Raw genomic sequence first — 22,552 nt, 5'->3', positions numbered from 1 at the left:
TTATACAAACTGAATGTTAAATAAATTAATAATTGTTTAATCACGAAACCTTGTGTGTAAGTTTTTGAATACTTGTCACTGTGAATCTCTGCAACTCGCCTATTGCTCACATTGACCCCTCTTGAGATACGCCTGGATGCTGAAAACGCTACCAACTTGTGTAGCACAGACTTATACCAAAGGTTGGGTTCCTATTGCTAGGTGGTCAGGGTTGTTGTAGTGCACCCAAAGGGTACTGCCTACACTCTTGCCTAACACTGACAAATCAAAACACATTAAGAACAAAGGTTATGAATATTTTGGGTAATAACCAGGTATAGTGTAACTAGCCTAGGGGAAGCCATTGTGTTGGCAAAACAAAAGGCATGTGCACCAAGAGGTTGTTGGCTGTTAATGATTGCACATATGTAACTTACGAATATGATGTAATATTTACCAAATAAGTTTCAAAATTAAAACCACTCATAGTGAGACTAACAATAAATTGCATGTTTTTAGTGATTGAAAAATTACATGCATTTGAGCGCACAAGTGTGAGGGGATAATTATGTACTTCATGTTTATCACACGATCTTGTGTTACGTCTCCCTCCTACCAGATACTGGTAATGCCACACTTCTTCGCATAAAATGTATACAAAATTGACAAAAAGATTAGCTCAGTGACACCAACAACCCTTTTTAGCTTTTATACATACATGTCTTGGTTTCCCAGGTCCCTGGCGCTGCTGTAACTGCATTCGATTACTGTTCTGTTGCGGCTGTGAATTCTGCAGATGAGGTCTGAACGGTGATAAAGATACTGGCAACAGTGGCGGTGGGGGACCAGAGAGATGATGCAGTGGCGGCGGTGGCAGAGCATGATGCAAGGGGCCCTTAAGTGAAAAAGAGGTACTTAGCTTTCAAATATCAGTAATAAACTGGCTTGCACCATTCCTTTACCATTCATTTTAACATGGATGTTAAAAGGGGTATTCTCTTTGATATGTTATAAAAGGCCAAAAAAAAACAGTATTAAAAATAATCAAGACTTGACAGTGATCCAAGCACATTTCTACAAGCTTAAAGTATATCATGAAGGTTGTGGTCGTGGAGAGCAACGTTTGGATTTCTTATAAAGGGCACTGTTCCAACAACATGGTTTCTGGTTAATTGGGTGTGCATCTATGAACACTTTGCATCACAAATGAAGGTCTGATACTGCACCATGTTCTGTGGATTTTACAGAGACTTACTGGTATTTAGCTCTCCAAGGGAAACCAGTGTAGTGCTTTTGGAGTGAGTTTGCCAGCCAGCCCTACAGATAAGGGCTGTATCAGCCACTTTTACTCCCTAAAAATAGGCAAATACCCCCAAAAAAATAAAAATACTGAGTAAAAATATTCCCAATAAAAAAGGGAAATTGACAAATAGGAGCTTATGCTGCAGCTTTCATCCAAACTGCTCAGTGTATATGTTTGCGTCAGAAGTGTGTGTAGAACCACTGGAAGACACTATCATTAGAGAAGAGGTGAAATGCATCTTTAATGTGCATGAATAACTTGGTGCAACAATGTATTTCCCACAAAAACATTTTTATAGTTGAACATATGTTTACTCTATTATAAAATACTCCTATTGGGAACGGGACTACTCCCTAAAAATAATTTTTCTCCAAACTTTCAAAAATAGGGAGTACAATGGGAGTAAAATACTCCCACTTCAAAACCTTATCTGGAGAACTGTTGCCAGCCCAAATAAATCTCAATAGTAGGGGAGAAGCGGCATTCTGTAGTCAGCAGTTTTATATATGTTTGGCAGGCCCAGGCATGTGCAATAAATGCCATCCAAAAGGGTAAGCACTAATACATTTGTCACCTGGAGCTGCTAATAAAATTGTTCAAGAAGGAAGTTTGTTTTATGAATGCAGGTTATACAATCCCTTTCTCACAGCAGCACGGAGGAGCCAATCTGAGTCCTGAATGAATCTGAACGCTTATCCTGGGCAGTGGGCTGAAGGCATGCTCCAAGATGAGATGTCCAAAAATAAAAAGCTTTTGCGCCTGCTTGCCCACTGTGGCGGGTCAAAAGAAGGAGTCGGACACACCAAGGACATTTAGAAAAAGGACTATTTTACACTATTATCTAAAGAGATTACCCAGCCTATTTAAATAACTAAAAGGTGCTCATCTGTCATCCGGAAGTCAAAATAAAGGTCCTCAGAACAAACCCAACTATACCTGGCCCTACCACGAATATGAACAACTCAAAGAAGGCAAAAAGAATGTCTCTTCTCCTGGCTCGTCTACTCATATTCTCGTGATAGAAGTCTCTCTTTCAAACATGCATTTAAGACCATCTTTTTGGATGTTCTCATGATATCTCCTTCATGAGCTCTTCTAGCTCTTCCAAAACATTCCTGGACCTTGCACTCTAGTGATAAGCTTATGACAGAGTTCCTTGAGACAGTCTCACATTCTTGTCTTCGGTCGTAGATCTCAGAGTCTTTAAATTCAAAACTCTCCTATGTTTGATATGACATTATCCAATTTTAGTCTCCCCCTCTCCTGGGTTTCCTGTATTGGAATATTACTTCTCTTATACTGTTCACCTGACAGTCTTATCGCACAACACATTTACACATTTGTGGCATGTTCTCTGCACTCATCCACCCAGTAATCATGGAGTATTTCCCCTTCTTCCCAGCAAATTTGTTTCTAGTCTTCACTTCCCATACAGGGTTATTTGCCAAATGCTTTACTGGCTTCTCGCAATTCCAGTTAGGATGGTTTATTGTTTGAATCTCATCCGTATGACTGGGACAAGTTTCTCCACTCATTCTGTTGCCCTGGCGGCCAATCGCTTCAAATGTTCACCCCGGTAGTTTTGTGTATGCAGGGGAACCTCTCAGGGCTTGTCACCTGCTCAGGTAATAGACTTTGTTGTCTGGTTTCTCGGTCTTTGGTTTTACCAGTGTTCAGTTCTTGGCTATGCAGCAGACTGCGGCTGTCTACAGACACTGATGGTAGGGAACTGCTGGAGCTCCCAGTTCGGATGGTCAGTGTTGTTAAATGAGTGCCTCGCCACCCACAATAAGGTTGTGGTCACACCACCTTGCAAGAGACTCTTCTGCTCCCAACAGCTTCACCATTGCTGGACTCGCCAACCCTGCAGCATCTCAAGTTGGCGTTCTTCATCTTTACAGAAGTCGCAGGCTCCGCGGCTTGCTTCTGGCTCTAACTCTCCACGGTGCACTTCCTGCGCACCAGACACACTCACCACTCGTCGCAATTAAATACAGGTCTCTTCTTAAAGAGCCATCTTTTCCTTTTTATGACTGGTTTGCTTCAGCATTCCCTGCAGGCAAATGTAAGGACGACTCATTATTCCTTCATAACAGGCAGTCCTACATGTGCTGAACTGGTGCTTGATCCAGGGAGTTCATTTTTATAATTTATAATTTTTCATTTAAAAAGCGCTTAATACCATCAAGTAGTTTCTAAGCGCAGGATCGGGATTCAAACCTGTACTGCACTGCGTTGTCTTGCTTCCAAGACAAACATGTTGCCCCTGAGCTATCCTTCCTCATGAGAACCAGTCATTGTCCCCGAAGGGGGAGAGTCACTCCCAGTGACGCCCCACTTCCCAGACCCCTAGGAGATGGTCTTGCGTAGCAGCCTCACCTCCCTAGCCTCAAAGGGGGTTGCTCGCCACTGGGGAGAAGGGACTAATATCCTTGATCCGTCACACTACTCATGACTATTATCTGCATTTTGGACATGTCAATCTTTCAAATGTTGCCTTGCATCCAACTGTGTATAGCTAACAGACAATTTCAGTAGGATGAAGAGTTATGGCAGTCATTTTCACTGAGGTCAAGGATAAGCAGAATATCATCCGAATAATCCTGTGCCACGACAAATCAACTGTTTATATTGATTTCTAGAATCTGGCCTGGTGGACAGATTTTAGGAGGCCACCATAGTTATAGTGAACAGTGAAACTCAGAGCTTAGCCAACACCCAATCAAGCTAGCAATGAAGAGCATGCAAGGCTATTCTCAGGAGTGTGCGAGTGGGGGCAGGGGTCCACAATCAGTCCACACCGTGAAGCACACAATAACTCAATTTAGACAGAAATGTACAAAAATATAATATTTATTCTAGGCCCAAAACATGTACTAAACAATTTAACAAGCAGGTGATAATATTGCACACAACACTCAATAATAAACATGTACAGTTGACATAAATCAGTGGCCTTCAATTTGTTTTGCCTTGCCCCCCCTCACCCCCTGAGCAAACTGTGGGCAGACCATTCCCCACCTCCCCCCAATGCCAAATGGACAGTAAATCCAAATGGCTTTGAACTATTGCGCACCGTCGCCGCATACGGACCACAGTATATTCCCTGGGCTCCCCCCACCTGCTCCCATCACAGTCTCTGGACTCCCTCATCCCACTCCTACCCTGTTGGGGACATGTATCAGTCTATTTTACTTCATAACCCTTAAAGGCATCTGTATTTTACTATTGCAGGACACCTCCTTATGGGCAGTGTTGCTGGGGACCCTTTTCCTTCCTACAAGATGTGTGTGACTTTATAAATGAATGGACCTATTTCTCTGTAACAAATGCGGGTGTGCAATCATTAGTATTTTCTGAAACAATTTTAAGCGTGAGCAACTACTATTGAAGCAGCCACCATTGAAACGTATTGTTCATATTTCCTATGTGTTTTGGTTAATCTAAAAGAATATTTTCTTACCTACCTTGTGTATGTAAAACAAATATACTTTATTATAATTTTCAGTGTGTATGAGTTTCTTTGGACTATTGTATTTACTGGGTTCAGTGTACTTACCTACAGCTCACATCCTACTCCTAAAATGAGCCTGGCTGCTCTGCCCTCTGATCATGTGGGTAGTACTGACCTATACTAAGAGGTGAGGACCTGTACACCAAGTTGATAGTTTTATAGAGTCTTACCTCTAGGTGGACTTCAGGAAAACTCCCTTAACAGTAGACACAGTGTCTGTTTCCATATTTAAAAATAATAGGCAACTTATATCAACTACCAACTTTAAATCACAGTGTTCTGTGTAAACAGAATTAGGACACTACACAAGGTCTTCAGTTGGCTGTTCTTCTCCACAGGATTCTTGGCTTCAACGCTGATCTGAAGAAATGGCTGCAGGCGGAGTCTTCTTATCCAAAATGCAGCCTGGAAGCAAGTCTAAGCTCACCAAAGATAAGAATCTGCATTATTCAAACAGCCAGCAGTGGTCCAATCAGGGACCATTGTTGGTTTCACTAAAGTCCCACACCTAAACTTTCAGGAACCACAGATGTGGAGTGGGACCAGACAGTCCCCACCCCCTTCCTGAGCACATTAGCCAGCAAAAGCTGTGTTTCTCCCAGGCACGTGCATAACATTATATGGGATTTCCTGACATGGGAATGTACGAAGAAGGCCAAACAATAAGACCAAATAACAAGCAATAATCTTGTGGTCTGGCCATTTTAGGGCACTAGCCACGTTTAGTAACCATACACGGTAAACACAAATGTGCAAACTAGAAAAACACAAAAATCCCAAGTGTAAAATACTAGGGGGATACAAAAGTATGGAAGGACGCCTGCCATCGCCAATGTATGGTGGCCATCACTGAAACTCACCTTCCCCCGTCTTATTAAGTGTCCTGAAGAGGTCTGCATCAGTGCCTTCTGCATTTGTCCATTGCCAACGGTTGCACTCTGCTCTTGGACTAGACCGGAAGAATCCTTGCACCCGCTGTCACGATCCGACCCCGACGGTTATGGGATTGTTGGAGGAGGTACTGACTATTCCATTACGTCAGTCACAGTACGTGAAGTAGTGGTCTAGTCTCTCATCATGGCCGCCGCCATCACTATATCCATTCACCGGGATTACATGCCGACATGTTGCAACTCTTTGCAGTTAGACGCCAAGTATATTGCTGAACAGCATCCTGTTCTTTCCACATGTCCTCATTGCCTTCTACTTACCTTCCGTTTTCCCTTTCCTGCTACCTTCCTTGCTTTCCCAGCATTTCTGCGTCCCGTGTGCAACCCTCCTCTTGAAACCTGCTTGGTTTCAGTTTACCGGCTTGCTCCAGTTTTCCTTGTTTGCAGACTTCACATAGTTTGTTTCATTCCCGGACGCCTGCTGACTTTGTCCTCCCGGAATTGTTCACTGTTCACCGCACTGTATTCCAGCTTACTTCTCTTGCATGCTGGGACCTGTAGTGCAGTTCCTGTTTTGAGATAAGGCACCTCAGTTCTTCCAAGAATTTCACATCACTGTATGCCACACAGCTACAACCACCGCAAGTGTCAACACCAGGGTTTTTTAGCCTTTGCTTTTCTCTGGTCTGAGGTGGGCTCCCCGGAGTCCCTACTGCCGGGCAGACTGCCTACTAGGCAAAGTGGCATCCGGGGGAGCCCGTCCTTACCTCTTCAAGAAGAGGAGAAGAACAAGTTACTTTCTTACCTGGTAACGTTCTTTCGATGGGATGGTCCGACGACGTATTCCATATCTATGACATGTAATGTCCGCAGCACAGCTGTGGAATTCCCCGTCATAGATATGGAATACGTCGGAGGACCCAATCCCCTCGAAAGAATATTACCAGTGCCTGGAGAGAAAGGAAAAAGGATATCTCATCCGAAGATACCTCGGAAGACCTCGGGTGAGGAGTGAGAAGGGTATTGATCTTGGGGAAAAAAAACAAAAGACCTGCTGTGTGAGAGACCCACAGATCCTGGCCACCTTTCACTGGAACAAACTGCAGGAAAACCAACCTCCAGCGGCCCCCATTCAGTCGATCCAGTACTCTGGGAAAATCTGAGTCGGGCGTGGGGGAAGTGGGCGGGGGGGTGGGGTAAGTAAACGCAAAGCATTGGTCTGCCTCTGTCTGTATAGGATAACACTGAGAACAAGTCTCTTTGTAGCCTTACATACCATTGCTTTTTGGTCTGAGCAACTTTACCAGAAATATAACACCACATTTATACTTACCAGTAACTTTGTTGCACATCTCCTTGTTAAGCAAAGTTTGCATGCAGTACCCTCTGGGAACACTACAAACAACTGACTACAGGTACAGGAAACCCAACCTTTGTACTACACAGTTTTGGTAGCGTGTTCAGCAGCCAGGCTAAGAGGGGTCAATGTGAGCTGTAGTGGAGTTACACAGAGATTTACAGTTACAAGTATTCAAATAAACTTATAGTCAGTGTTTCTTGAATAAACAATTATTAATTTATCAGTCAGTTAGAATAAGCCTTCTTCAGAAGGGAGCAATATAACAGTAACACTCAAATACACTTCATGAAATACGCACTATTAAGATCTCTAAATCATTAGATACCCTTTTGGGATGACCCACCGACACTACCAACACCCTCAAGTGACTTCAATTGCTATGGTGCTGGGGACATTAATATATCACTGTTGCATTCAGAATCATATAGTAATAAGTCAAAGGAAAAGATGATTTGGAACAAACAAGAGACCACAAATATTCTTAAGCAGGCAAATACTTTCAGATTCCCCCAATAAGAGTCATTCAGTAAAAGAGGCTAAGCCAAGGTCAATAGGCAAAAGTCTATGTGAGCTGAAGCACTTCTTTGTAGGTAAGTAGAAAGTATTTGCACAATATTTTAGAAGTCTTTGAAGAAAAGAATCAAATGTATGGTCACAAGCTGATTAGACTTGTGAGTAGTAGAAGATGCAAGCAACTCTACAGTAAGGAGGTAAGTTTTCTCAGACTTTGTACAGTACCTTTAAAATGAAGAAAAGATGCACCAGATAACTTGTTCCTGTGCAGCTCTGCAGATCTCATTGTTCTTGGTCCTCAGTCGTGGGGACAAGAGGGAGGACGTCGGGTGACTCCTGCACTGCACTGGGACGGTCAAAACTTGCAACCGACAAACTTCACTTTCAGTGGCTGTTCGGTGTTTCAGCTCCTCGCGTCTACCGCAAATAGCATCACTGTGGTTCTTGGCTGTTGAGATGGACTTTTGTTGCTTCTGGGGTCCGGGAAACTCTGCTGAGGGGGCTCAGGCTTCGTCAGTCCTGCTTCTAGGCCAGCTTAATAGCAACGCACACAATCTGGTGTTCCTCTCCCTGGCTATACTGTTTCCAGCAGCAATTCTGAAATTTAACCAACTCCGAGATGGATGTCCAGGTGGCTTACTTTGGAGTGAATTGGTCCAACCAACTCAAAGGGAGAAGTCGTCCTTGCAGGGGCTTCTCTGTCGATACGAATTTGGAGTTTCAGGACAGCAGCAGGGCTTCACCGGGCGAACCAATAGTCCCTGGACCACTCCTGAGTTGCAGCAGGCATCCTCTTCAAGTTCTTCTTTGGTTCCTTCGCCCAGTGGTTGACTCTGCCTTCCAAGCCAAAAGCCTCGCCTTTTATTCAATTCTCCCATTCATTCCAGCCTAGGTGTCAAGTCATCCAGCAGGGTGGCTGTCCTTGCCTGACAGTCAGCCGGCCAATCACAACAGAGTGCTTTTGGGTCTCCTAGCACAGGGCGTTCCGGGCACCTCCCTCAATTCCTGCCTACCCCAGACAGCCTGGAACCTGAGGCGGGCATCACTCCTGAATCCCGCCAAAGGCAAAGCAAACAATGGGACCAAACCTGGTTTGGCGCGCAGAGTAAATCTCAAGAAGGACCTTTTCACAAAGAAATGGTGAAAAAAGAAGACCGGGACGATTTTGACAAAAATGGCAACCTCGGGTGCTTTACTGTATCTGTGAACGCAGTGTAGGGGAGGAGTGGTCCAAAAAACCCTCCTTGCCTACATCCCCTCCCCAGGTGAGGGCCATGGCTCATTGGGCGTCCCCTCAGACCACCTGGGCCCAGGTGGTGGAGGGTTCACCTGCTGAAGACATCGCCCACACGTATTGAATTTAGCTAGGCCCAGAAACCATTTTGCCTATCAAAGATGGATGGGCCTGTAGCGCGGCCCCCACCCTCGGAGAGTTTCAATTATCCCTGTCGCTGCAGCACCCTGGCAGATCCGCTGTGAGCCCGTTCCCACGAACAAAACGGACATGAGCTAGCATAAGATACTAACACTAACATTTCACCGTCCACAGTGTATCACTGCTCCCAGCATGACCCGGTCAGCGAGGCCTGGGTGGTGGGGAGAACTGTAGAATGGTCATCCGATGAAAGCAGAAAAATACCCAAATACGAATGTCAAAAACTACCCGTAATACGTGTATCCTTTCCATAAAACTACTTCTACTAAAGAAACCTGTAAAATTGTGTAATTATTGTATGAAACGCATGTTTACATGACACCAGCAATGGAGGACCCACACCCCTGCAGGGGTGTGCAAATGAACCATACACCCCGCGGTCCCGCGCCATAACTGAACTAATGCTGCTAGAGTGTAGGGGAGGACGAATGCAACTGTACATACGGCTCTACAGCCCTTATATGCCATTACCGCCGCGGACAATGGCGGGTCTCGTTCTCTATGCTCCACCAACCACACTACTACCTCGCGTAATGCAAATATATATGCATATTACTAAATGCCGTAATTGTTAAAATATAATGTACTAGTAAGGTGCTTAGACTGACTATATTCGAGAGACATGTAGTGAGTTGAAATGTATGTTTTCAAGTGATCCAAATGAGTATTATAAGAATGTTCAAATGTTTATGATGCGGCAACACACGAGAAAAATACCTTTGTGAATATGTGCAAGGCCATTCTCCCCCCCCCCACACCCTGCAAAGTCTGCCAAATAAGAGAGCTAAGGCATGCGCCACGCTGCTCCACCTCCCCCAACTAGGCTGGAGCCGCTTCAAAGATTTGTAGTCCCTGCTACAGCACCCAAGGCCACGGCCTGCCACCTGCATTATTTACAGCCCAGCAGTAAACCTCCGCTTGAATACACAAATCCTAGGCGCCCCCTCGTAAACCCCACAATCCCCCGGAACACCTCACACTTATGACCCGGTGCAACGAAGACAACCAATACTGCGGCAACACACAACAGCCCATTCATAATAACTTCAAACGAGACAGAAAGACATGTACCGCCCGTCCAATGCCCAGATACTTAGCTCCACGACCTATGGTACCGGTCAAACAGGACACTGGTAACCATGCACGGATAAATCACCATCAAACCCCTCACAAGGTGCATTCCTCCTGTGTTGCATTAACCTGTAGGATAACCTATTGATAGACTTACTAAAGGAGATAACATTGCAATGACTGAATGACTGTGGTGTGCATGGCATAGGGCAAATAAGTCAGGAAAAGACATTCATCTCTGACACTGGCCACAATGGCACAACACCGCCCGGATGAACTCAGCTGACCTGCCAGGCCCAGCCCAACCCACGAGGCTGACAAGTGACGTTCTCCAGCCAAGGCCAACCACATCGCAGCAGCACCTATAGCTAGTCATCGCCACCCAATCCCATTGAACTTGTGCCCCTCATAGTATGTAGGTACTGATGACGTTTTTTGTAAATAAATACGCCTGTCTTTGCTATTGTCAGACAGAGCGCTCTCAGAGTTTGCAGAGTTCTTTGCATGCCCTATTCCGATTGATAAACTCTCATTTAAGCTCACCCGCACTCTGTCTTGGCTTTATTCCCGACTTGAACGAGTCCGTCATTGTCCCTCATTGCGGGGCGGATCGTGCTGGCTGGGGACGCTTGCCTTCAGTGGTGACCCCGAAAGCGTGATCATTATTATTATTATTATTATTTCCCGACCTAACATTACCGTCCCCTTTTGGCACGAGAATCTCCGGTCGAAAAAGGATACGCACGGTGCGCCGGCTCCGGGAGGCTGCCCGCCAACGGCGACCGGTGCACTAAGAAGTGCGCACTCAATAGAGAGAGGGTACGGGATCCCGGTTGAAAAATCCCCTTTGAGTACCGCTCGCCGGAGCCGGGGCTGTCTGTTGAGCGGACGGCAACACTGCCTGGACGGACCCAGTTTCGGAGACTATCTGTTCAAGACGGGTACGTGAGTATTGAGTGCGAGTGATCATAAAGGGAGTGGAGGAAGAAATTTAGGACAGAGAACGAAGAGGGGTAGAAAAGGGGGCTACGCAGATCTACTAAGGATCATCCTAAACTTTCTTTGCTTTTTCTTTGCATATGGCCATTAGGATTAAGAGGTGAATAAGAGATAAAAGTGACGGGAACCTAGCTCCGAAAGGGGGTGGAAGGCGGCGCCGCATAGTGCTATCTTGACTAGTACTGGGGATATATGAAGAAGTGGAAAATAAGATAAAAGTGTCTGGCAAAGGGGGACACGGAGAATATATTAGTGACTGCTATTTCTTCTTTCTATTCTTTTCTTTAGGGTTGGAGGGGAAATTAAAAGTGAGATCAGTACAAAACGTTAGGGAGGAAGTAAAAGAGAGAGTCCTACTAGAAGAGGGAAGAGCAGACATATATTATATATATATATATATATATATATATATAGGATACATTACTCACCGTAATCGTATTTCTGATGCTTGTATCTGCTTAGATTCACATGCTGTGCATAGGCCGACATCTAGTGGAAGCTGCAGAGTATTACAGTTTGTTTTTCGAAAGTCGAAAATGGGGCGTCGACACAGGCGTGCCAGTAATACTATCCCTAGTGTGACGTCCACTGTACCCAAGATCCCTCACGCGTGTAGGATCCTCAGATTGTATTTTTTCTGACATGAGGAAGCATGAGGAGTAGCGTGAGTACAGATAATCCAAGCAGATAGACAGAAAGGTAAGACTACAAGCAATCATGCGCCTTCTCTCGGAGGGGAGGAAGGGTGGGTCGCATGTGAATCTAAGCAGATACAAGCATCAGAAATACGATTACGGTGAGTAATGTATCCCTTCTGAGGCTTGTGGAATCTGCTTAGATCACATGCTGTGCATAGATTAGCGAGCAGTACCAGAAGAAGGAGGTGGGATGTGAGAAGGGTCATGAGCAAACAGGTGTCTTAGAACCGCTTGTCCCACTTGTGTATCTGTCTTGGAATGAGTGTCAATGCAGTAATGCTGAGTAAAAGTGTGAATAGAGCTCCAAGTAGCCGCTTTGCAAATGGTGTCGAGGGGAACATTTGCAATGAAAGCCAGAGTGGCACCAATGCCTCTAGTAGAGTGGGCCCTTGGCGTAAAAGGCAGAGTCTTTTCAGAAAGAGAGTAACATAGCTGTATACAGTTGATAATCCACTTCGAGATAGCGCCCTTAGAGACGCGATCCCCCTCTCTGCCTGTAGCTACGGAGACAAACAGTTGATCTGTTTTCCTTAGCGGTCTGGTTTTATTTACATAGTATAGGACCGCCCTACGCACATCTAGGGTGTGTAGTTTCACCTCAGCCGAGCTTTGCGGGTTTTGGAAGAAAGCCGGAAGCTCGATGGACTGGTTTACATGGAACTTGGATATGAATTTAGGTGAGAACCTAGGGTGTGTGCGTAAAACCAGTTTGTCCTTGTGGATAGTAAAGAAAGGATCCTGCACTGACAGAGCCTGAATTTCACTGACCCTTCTTATGGAGGTAATGGCTACTAAGAAGGCCGTTTTATAAGTCAGGTGTTTGAGACTACTTTTATGCATGGGTTCGAATGGGGGTCCCATGAGCTTAGCTAGCACCACGTTGAGGTCCCATCCTGGCGGTGGGTTCGAAATAGGAGGGTGAAGTCTCTTTACTCCTTCCATGAAGGCTTTAACCACTGGTACTTTCCACCACGAGACCTTGTTATGGGATGTGGTGTAAGCCGAGAGGGCTGCCAGGTGTACTTTCAGCGAGTTAAAAACCAACCCTGCATCCAGCAGGTGGAGCATGTATGTTACAACGTTGGAAGGAGTGCAATCAACCGGGTTGATTTGTTTATTCTGGCACCAGATAACGAATCTTTTCCACTTATCAAAGTAACAGTGCCTTGTATTTGGTTTCCTGGACTCCTTTAGAATGTCCATACACCTCTGTGGTAATTTGAGATGTCCAAACTCTATGACTTCAGGAGCCATGCTGCTAGGTTCATAGAGTTGGGTTTCTGATGCACTGTTTGACCCTGTTGCTGGGACAGTAGGTTGTACCAGGCTGGGAGTCTGATGGGTTCGCACACCGCCATCCTGCGTAGGTGTGGAAACCATGGTTGTCTCGCCCACATGGGAGCAACTAGGATGAGCGTCATCGATTCCTTGTTCATCTTGTACACCACCTTCCTGATGAGGAGTTGGTGGAAAAGCGTACGCAAACATCCCTGACCAGTTCATCCACAGGGCATTCCCTTGGGAGTCTGGCTGGGGGAACCTGGATGCAAATCCTGGGCATTGTTTGTTTTCGCTTGTGGCGAATAGGTCTATAGTGGGGAAACCCCACTGAGAGAAGAGATCTTCTACTACGTCTCTGTGAAGGACCCATTCGTGTTCTTCTGGGAGGGAGTCTCTGCTTAGAGTATCTGCTAGGGAATTGAGCTCCCCTGGAACATGTTGCGATGACAGGAAGATGTTCCGTCTGAGTGCCCATATCCATATTTTCTGGGCAAGCTTGGACAGATTTGGCGAACGAGTCCCCCCTTGCTTGTTCAGATAGAACATGGCTGTCGTGCTGTCCGTCCTGACCTGCACCGACAAGTTCAGTAGATGGGGCTCGAACGCCTTTAGCGCTCGGAATACTGCCAGAAGCTCTAGCAGATTGATGTGGTTCTTGGCTACTGAGTGAGACCAGAGACCCTGAGCTGTGTGGTGGAGATGGTGAGCTCCCCACCCAGTCAGGCATGCATCTGTAGTCACCACGGCTTGTACTTCGGGATCGTAAAAGGGTTTCCCCTTTGCGAGATTCTCTCTTGTCCACCAGTGTAGGCTCTGTACGAGTGTTGGCGAAACGACCACTAGATCGTCCCAATGACCACTTGCCTGAGACCACTGTTTCGCCAACCATTCCTGCATGGGACGCATGCGCAGACGCGCGTGGGGGACCAGGTAAATGCATGACGCCATCATGCCCAGTAACCGCATAGCTTTGCGTACTGTTATCTGTTGACCTGACTGATAATACGGAATTTGCAGAAGTATATTCCGAATTCTCTCTTCCGAAGGGAAGGTCAATCCTTTCTGAGTATCTAGGATAGCTCCTAGAAACTGTTTTGAGGTGCTTGGCACCAGACTTTACTTTTTCTCGTTGATGGAGAAGCCTAATTCGTGGAGGAGGTCGATAGTCCTCTGAATGTTTGACCTGCAAATTCCCGGGGTTTCCCCCGTTATGAGCCAGTCGTCCAGATAAGGGTACACCGGGATTGCTTCCCTGCGTAGGTGTGCAGCCGCCACCGCCAGTACCTTGGTGAATACCCTTGGTGCTGAGGCTATCCCGAAGGGCAGTACCTTGAATTGGTAGTGGCGGCTGTCCACCTTGAAGCGCAAGTACTTCCTGTGCGCTGGGAGCATGGAAATATGAAAATAAGCATCTTTCATATCCAAGGTTGCCATGTAATCCCCCTTTTTTAGGAGGGGGATTACCTCTTGTAGCGTGGTCATACGGAATTTTTGGGGCTTGACATACTTGTTGGCAGGCCGTAAGTCCAATACTGGGCGCATTGTCAAATCTTTCTTTGGCACAAGGAAGTAAGTTGAATAGATACCCTTGTTTACCTGGTGTCCTGGGACGAGTTCTATCGCGTCCTTTTCTAGCAGAATGGCGATCTCCTCGAGAAGGATCCTTTGATGCTCTAGGGAGTGCACTCTTTGTCGTGGAGGATGGTTCCGGGGACGCTGCAGTAGTTCTATACAATATCCTGCGGATACTGTTGACAGCACCCATCTGTCTGAGGTGATCCCTTCCCAAGCCTGGGTGAAGGTGGAAATGCGTCCCCCTACTGGGGTTGCGTGGCAAGGGACCCTGAACTGAGCGTCACTGTTTTGGTGGAGGCGTGCCACCTCCCTTGTTGGGGCTGCCTCTGCCTTTTCCACGACCTCTCTTGTTACCCCTGCCGTAACTCTGGGTAGACTGCTGGTTGTTATTCCATTGTGTACCCTGTCCCTGGGCATAGTTGCCTCTTTGTGAATTTTGGCCGCGTGGGCGACGAAAATTACTGTTCCCCCTCTGGTTAGGGGGTTTGTTGGTAAGCTGGCCAAGGGATTTGAGAGTCTCATTCATCTTTGGCATTTTTAAGTGCGTCTTCGACCGCTTTCCCAAACAATAGGTCGGGTTCCACTGGCTTGTCTATTAAAGAAGCCTGGGTTTCTGTCTTGAATCCCGACTGCCGTAACCACGCATGTCTCTTGAGAACAGTACCTTCTGCTATCAATCTCCCTGCGTTGTCAGCGGCGTCGAAAGTTGCTTTTAAAATGCAACCAGACACGGCTCTCCCCTCTGCCGAGATTCGAGCCAGCTGGCCCTTTAACGGTTCTGGAGCAGAGGCAATGAGCGCCGCGACTTCTTCCCATTGATGGCAATTGTAACTAGCCAACAGGGTGGTGGAATTCGCAATCCTTGCTTGGTAGGCGGACGTTGAGGCTACCTTCCTGCCAAACCCGTAAAGTTTTTTGCTCTCCTTGTCGGGAGGAGCTTCTGATGAAGATAAGGGCGTGCCAGCCCTTTTTCTAGTGTTGGTAACCACTAGGGAATCTGGTTTAAGATGTCCCCTTATATACAGAGGGTCAGACTGGGCTGCCCGGAAAATCTTTTCAATTCTGGGGTTGACAGCTCTGGTGAGGTTCGGATTCACCAGGGAAGGATCTATTCTTCGTTGGATGGATTTGAGGATAGGGATGGTCTGAGCGACCGGTCTTCTCTCTCCTACAAACTCCTCCGCGAAGTCCCTTTCCTCCTGTACACCGTGGGTGTCGATGTGGAAGTGTTCCGCTGCTCGAGCGAGAACCTCGTTAAGGAGGGGCTGGTTATCAACTGGAGAGTCAGTAACTGGGGCTTCGCTTTGTACTGGGGAATCTACTCTGTAAATTTCCTGCTCATCTTCTCCCTCCTCCAGGTCCTCATCCTCTGCATAGTAATCTGTCCCGGTTTGTTCTTCCATAATGTTAAACTCCTGGTCCTCTTCAGGGAAAACTTGTCCCTGGTAACTGGGGAGTGGAGTAGAATATGGAGTGGAGTAAGGCTGAACCTCGAAGGGTTCAGGTCTTTCGAACCGGGGCTTTTTACTTAGCGGGATAGGATCGGAGGAGCCTGAGGGTGTGGCCCCTTGAGGGTTATATGAAAGAAAGTGTTCTGGGTTCTTATCATAAAAATCAGCCAAGGAAGACATCCTAGACATAACCCTGTCTATGTCTTCACTGGACCATTCCCTGGAACAGGGTATTACTTTCGCAGGTGATGATTTATGGGACTTTTCAAGGGTAGACTTGTGTTTGCTTGTCTGCCTAGGGGTGGAAGGCTGTGCTTTCCGCTGTTTCCCCCCCTCCCCGTGCGTGGAAAAATGTTTTCCCTGTCCCTTGGAGGCCCCAGAGACTTTCGACGCCTGGCGCCGAGGGTCTGGAGAGGTATTTGTGTGCTTCGGGCGTAGGGCCTCACTGGTGTTAACCGCGGTCTCGGTATCTTGGAGCGCGGCCTGGGGGTGGAAGTCGTCTTCGTCTCCCGACTATCGAACTTCCGTTAATGTGTGTAGCGAGGCACTCTTGGCAAGAGTGGATGATTGCCTTGCGTCGTGAGGCGATCTCGATCGAGAGCGCCCAGAGGACACCGGGTCGGACCGTTCTTTTTGTGCCTCTTTCCGGGAAGTCGACGTCGTCGAGGTCCGGTTGGTCTTAGTGTGTTTAGTGTGTGTTAGGTGTGTAGCGCTTGCGTCGCCGGGGGTCTTCCCCATAGCCGCCCTGCCGGACGACCTTCCGAGGTCGGGGACCTGCGCTCGTCGGCTGTCTTTCGACGCCGTAATGCCCTCGCCGTCCGAAAGTACGGCGTCGCTGCCATCGCTGAAGGCGCCCTCCGCTGCCATGGCCTCCTGCCTGGCGTGGTGGGCCCAACGCTTTGTCGAACGGTCCTTAAGTGTCTTAGGTTTAAACCTACTACACGCTCTGCAGTTCGCTTCGGGGTGATCCCTCGGCAAGCAGAGATTGCACGTGGCGTGCCTGTCGACCCAAGGGTATTTGCGATTGCACTTGGGGCAGAATTGAAAAGGGGTACCCTCCATACGCACCTTAAGGCAGCGGGCTGCTAAGTGTAGGAATATATAAAATGTAACTATATATCAAGAGTGAAGAGTATGTACCACCCCCCACTCTCCCTACTTGTAAGGGCCGAGGCCAGCGGCCTACTAGGCCCGGGCCGAGGCCAGCGGCCTTCCGAGGCCCAGATCCGTCGTGCAGCAGTCGACGGTCGATGACTTCTCCAGCCGTCGTCGAGGTTGAGGGTCGACGTTGGGGTGGGGAAGGGAATGAATAAGAATTATAATTATAATAACACCAAAAGTATGGCTAAGGCCAGGGAACTCCGCAAGATGCTTCCGACCAGTATGGCGGAAAAAAACAATCTGAGGATCCTACACGCGTGAGGGATCTTGGGTACAGTGGACGTCACACTAGGAATAGTATTACTGGCACGCCTGTGTCGACGCCCCATTTTCGACTTTCGAAAAACAATCTGTAATACTCCGCAGCTTCCACTAGATGTCGGCCTATGCACAGCATGTGATCTAAGCAGATTCCACAAGCCTCAGAAATATATATATATATATATATATATATATATATATATATATATATATATATATATATATATATATATATATATGCGCATCCATATATCTGAATAAGATGAATAGGGACAGCCGGCTAGGGAGGAAAGGGAGGGCAGCTTGAATTGTGAATAGAGTGTTACAGAGAGGTGTGTGCACCTCGTATGCGTCGGAAGACAATTTGGTACTGTGGGTGTGTAAAATGGTTATAAATGTATGGTAATTGAATGGTCATGGTAAGTGTGGCCGGATAAAGCTTCTTGAAGACAAAAATGACAAGGTGAAGTGAGTGTGTACCTTTTTGATCTCTGGGTTAATATTGTCAAAATCAGTGATGGTTTGCTCTTGTATGTGCCCCCCCCCCAAAGAGAATAACATAGAGACTGTGTACAGCCAGTTTTGCATTGCGCAGGCAGGGGGAAAGAGTACAAAGGAGCCCATTAATGAATGTGAAGTGGAAGACGAAACCCACATTGGTAATAGGTTTACATTGTAATTGTGGACACACAGAGACAGAGAAGTACTAGGAAAATACAAAGATGGGGGCCGAAACACCCTTATCACATATCTGTAAGAACCTACCAGGGTACGCGGAGCGAATTAAGAAGTATCATGACCAGTGGATAACAGAGCTGAAGGGAGAGGGGTTACCCCAGATATGGCCCGAGGGAGGGTCATTTGATAAGTGTTCTGGATATGGTGGCCACATGCATTTGTTTGAAGTACAAGGGGAAGCAGTTGCACAATAGGAGGGAAATATTAGATCTCTGGAGGTTATTTGAAGAGATACCACCGCCTAAAGCACCAGCATTAAATCCTGACCTACCCTCCACCACTGACAATCCACTGATGATACAGAAAGATGGTAAAGAATTGTCAAATGTAGAGCCACAAGTAGAGGTAATAAGCTTGTACCCGATATTAAACAAGCCTGTGCCCGCAGAAGGGTACAGTGACCCCACTTATGTCCCTCCTCCCCTGACAACTACTACACCCCACCGGCCAACGGCACCCCGCCATATGAAAGTACAAGGGAGCGAGCCCAGGCATGTACACAAAGGGTGGACATAGAAAAGCTAACAGATGATTTACAATCAAGACTCTCAATAGCGAAAGATGAGCTCGCAAGGATAAAAGACATATGTGAACAAACAGCACTTAATGCAGCAAGATCAGGGCGCACGTCTAGAGCGCCGAGTGAGAATAGAACACTTGAAGATGGGTGGAAAAAAGGTGAGATACTGTTCAGAATTGAGGAAGAACCGACACGAATAATCGAAGTAGGGACACGAGAGGGAGGTATTGATAATGAAGAAAGTCCTATAGGGGACAGAGAGGAACTATTATGTGATATAAGGGACGATTTAGAAGAAAGCGACAGGTTGAGCATGGCAATGGGTGGGGGAAGTGAAGGGGTGGATGGTACATGTTCAATGAGAACACTGGATGATAAGTGGACAGGGCGATTAAGGAATAGGGTGGGGAAAATGGCATCACTGAGAACATCAGCAGCCAAAACGGGTGTAGATGCAACGACAAAAGGAAGGCTACAGCTCCCATTGATACATAGGGGAGGAGGGAGGCCGAATTATATCCCATGGGCTCAGATGGATAAAGCCAATTTATTAAAGCTATTGCCCCCGTTATCGGGAGGGGCAAGTAAGTGGATATACGCCTTTGAGAAACACACTGCTGGGGTACCGCTAGCGATAGGAGATGTGAAGAGCTTGCTTGTATCAGCAGTGGGGGATCAGGCTGATAGAGTATGGGTCAAGGCCGGTTTCCCGGGAGTAACATTAGACTGCGACCGCCATGACGGGGCCTCCTTTAACATAGTGCGTGCACGGGTGTGGGATGCCTTGCGAGAAACGTTTCCAGATACGCCAGACTTACAGTCAGTAATGCAGTGTACAATGAATGATGGGGAGGAGGCTATGGATTACATTTTTCGGGTCCAAGAGATGTGGAGAACAGAAACGGGCACGCCCTGGTATCAATCAACATCTTTATTTTACTTCATTATAAAAAGAGGGCTCCCAAAGGAAGTGCAAAAGGCGCTCGACAAGATAGCAGGTATTGAAGCAAAGGGGTTGCCTGAGATCCAGAGCATAATAGTACACCATTGTAAGAGAATAAAGGAAAGGGAGAAGGAGGTGGCGCAGAAGAGATTGGCAGACGAAGCAAAACTAGTGCAGACTAAGTTGGTGAAGGTCGCAGCGGCTGTAGCCGCACTCCCCAACAGCAGGGAGGGAGATGAGGAGGAGGAGGAGGAGGGGCTGGTAGCAATACAAGGAAGGATGGCAACTAATTGGGCTGGAGCAGGACAGCGGCAGTGGAACGAGCAGGAGCAAGGCGGAGGTCCGCAGTGGCAAGAGTGGACCCCTCGAGGGGGACGAGGTGGGTACAGGGGCCGAAGAGGAGGTGGACCGGGGTACGGGGGAATGGGAGGAAATGGATGGCAGGGCCCTAGGGGTGCACAAGGGAGTTGCTGGAACTGTGGAAGATGGGGGCATTACTCTAGGGAGTGCAGAGCCAGGCCCAATAACGGGTTCCAAGAGGTAGAACAGTATGGCCATCCCCACCCGGGGAGCCCATATGGTCTTCCAATGGGACAACAACACCCGAGAAACCCAGGCCAAAGTAATAATGAGCAACAACAGGGGCACCAGTATAGAACACAGAACGACCCACAAAACAATGACAACATGCAGTACACGTCAGGCAACCCTTTTGCGACAACAGCAAACGGGGCCCCCGCACCAGCATCTTACAACGGAGTGTCAGTAGTTTCAGGAAGTGTCTTTAATGAAGGGGGGGCGATGAGAAACCCTGCATAGGACAGCCCACAGAGAACACTTGCGGGTCCAGTTCTATCTACCACCTACGATGCAGCAGAGGAACCATTGGTAGGGGCGCAGATAGGAGACAAGCAGTTCATATTCATGGTGGATTCGGGAGCGGAGAAATCATGTATCAGGGAGGGCCGGTTCCCGTTATCTAACCGGAAGTTAGAGACGCAGGGGTTCTCTGGGGCTGTAATTGAAGTTCTTTACACAGAAGCGTTGGACGTAACAGTGGGGGGGAAGACTGTAAAGACACCCTTACTATATTATGAACACTCACCAATAAATTTACTAGGAAGGGATCTCCCGAGTAAACTCAACATGACTATATCATTCACTGAGAGAGGTATAGTGTGTTCAACACCTGGAATATGCCCATTGCATGCAATGTTGGTAGTACATGCCCACACGACCACACAAGTAGTACGAGGTTTGCCGAAGAACGAGGAAACGTTTATTGAAGGGCTAAAGACATTGGCCCTCATAGTTCCAGAGCTGAGGAAGATGGATTGGAGGATTCCAGCAGAATTCCTCTTCCGCCCCATAGTGTGCCCCGACACAGTACCAGGGTCAGTGGTATCATTAGACTTGCACGCTGTACAGGTATCAGCGAAAAGGATTGCGGTGATTGGAGTAAAAATGGAATGATGCGAGTGGCGTACAGTGTTGTGCACGAATGCCAACATCGCCCTAAGAGACTTAACAGATGAGGATCTCTTTTCAGATGCAGAGGGGGATGGTGAAATTGTAATGGAAATAGCGATGCCCTGTGACATTTTGATTCAAGCTAGGGAAATCCCCGCTCAACTGATGGCAGTGGTAGGAGCACCGCCGTCATTCTTTGATGATGACATGAGACTCATACCAAATAATTTGTGGACAACAGGCCCCCATGATGTAGGCCTGTTGCATGGAGTACAACCTGTAATAATAAGACTAAAGCAAGGAGCAATTCTACCCCGAGTGAAACAGTATCCATTGTCCCGTGAAGTTGAGCAAAGGATAAAAGAGACAATAGATGCACTACTAGCACAAGGGATAATAGTGCCTTCAAACTCCCCATGTAACACATGTATTTATCCAATCAAAAAAGCAAAGGGTGGGTCTTGGAGAATGATACAGGATTTACGCCCCCTAAATGATGTAATTCAGAAAGAGTTCCCTTTGGTCCCGAACCCTGCATCAATATTATGCAGCATCCCAAAAGCGGCATCACACTTCACAGTAGTCGACTTGAAAAACCCCTGGCTGAAGAGAGTAGATACCTGACAGCATTCACACTGGGGGGAAAGAGATATGAACACTGCAGATTACCGCAGGGATACTGTGAGAGCCCAAGCATATTCAACTGCATATTGCATGAAGACTTGGGAAACCTATCAGTTGAGAGTACGATCATTCAGTACGTAGACGATTTACTAGTGTGTGCACAAGACGAAGAAACATGTAGAAAGGATTCAACAACGCTCCTGACTCTATTGGCCAATAAGGGGTACAAGGTAGAGAAGGAAAAGCTACAGTACTGTCTGACAGAGGTCTTATACTTGGGACAGCTGATATCAAAAGATGGAAAAAGAATAATCCCCGACAGGGTAGAAGCGATAAGATCAGTAGGAGAACCCACAACAGTGAAAGACATGCAGAAGTTCCTGGGAATGTGCAACTATTGCCGAGCATGCATATTAGACTATGCAGCATACACGAGACCCCTACTACAAGCACTCAAAGAAGCACAACAGGAAAATAAAAAAATAGAATGGTCAGAAGAAATGAGCATTCAAATCATTAAAAGAGTTCATTTCAAGCGCTCCAGTACTAGCAAATCCTGATTATGGACGCAAATTTTACCTATTCTCGCACTGCAAGGGAACACTCATGACAGCTGTTCTGACACAAAAGATGTCCCTAGGACACAAGCCTTTGGCTTACTATAGTGGTACTTTAGATGCCGTGATGCAAGGCCATTTCGCGTGCGAGCAATCACTCGCTGCAGCCGCGTTCGCGATTGAGAAAAGTGCCACAATAGTAATGGGAT

General features: G+C 47.0%; 1 protein-coding gene across 6 annotated transcripts in view; it reads right to left on the bottom strand.

The window, feature by feature from the left end:
- RBM33 (RNA binding motif protein 33) overlaps positions 1–22,552 on the bottom strand; it is a 1,526,085-nt gene that overhangs the window by 579,327 nt on the left and 924,206 nt on the right. For all 6 annotated transcript variants that reach the window (XR_011303311.1, XR_011303310.1, XM_069647955.1 and 3 more), the window contains one exon: positions 698–874. Coding sequence is in view for 4 of the 6 variants with exons in the window: in XM_069647955.1 (XP_069504056.1) it covers positions 698–874 (177 nt within the window). In the remaining 2 variants the exon portion in view is untranslated. The remainder of the gene's footprint in view (positions 1–697; positions 875–22,552) is intronic.

Source organism: Ambystoma mexicanum, chromosome 2q (assembly GCF_040938575.1).
Source record: "Ambystoma mexicanum isolate Mex_15411 chromosome 2q, UKY_AmexF1_1, whole genome shotgun sequence".
In the NCBI taxonomy this organism is placed as follows: Eukaryota; Metazoa; Chordata; class Amphibia; order Caudata; family Ambystomatidae; genus Ambystoma; species Ambystoma mexicanum.
This window is presented reverse-complemented; position numbering and strand designations above follow the sequence as displayed.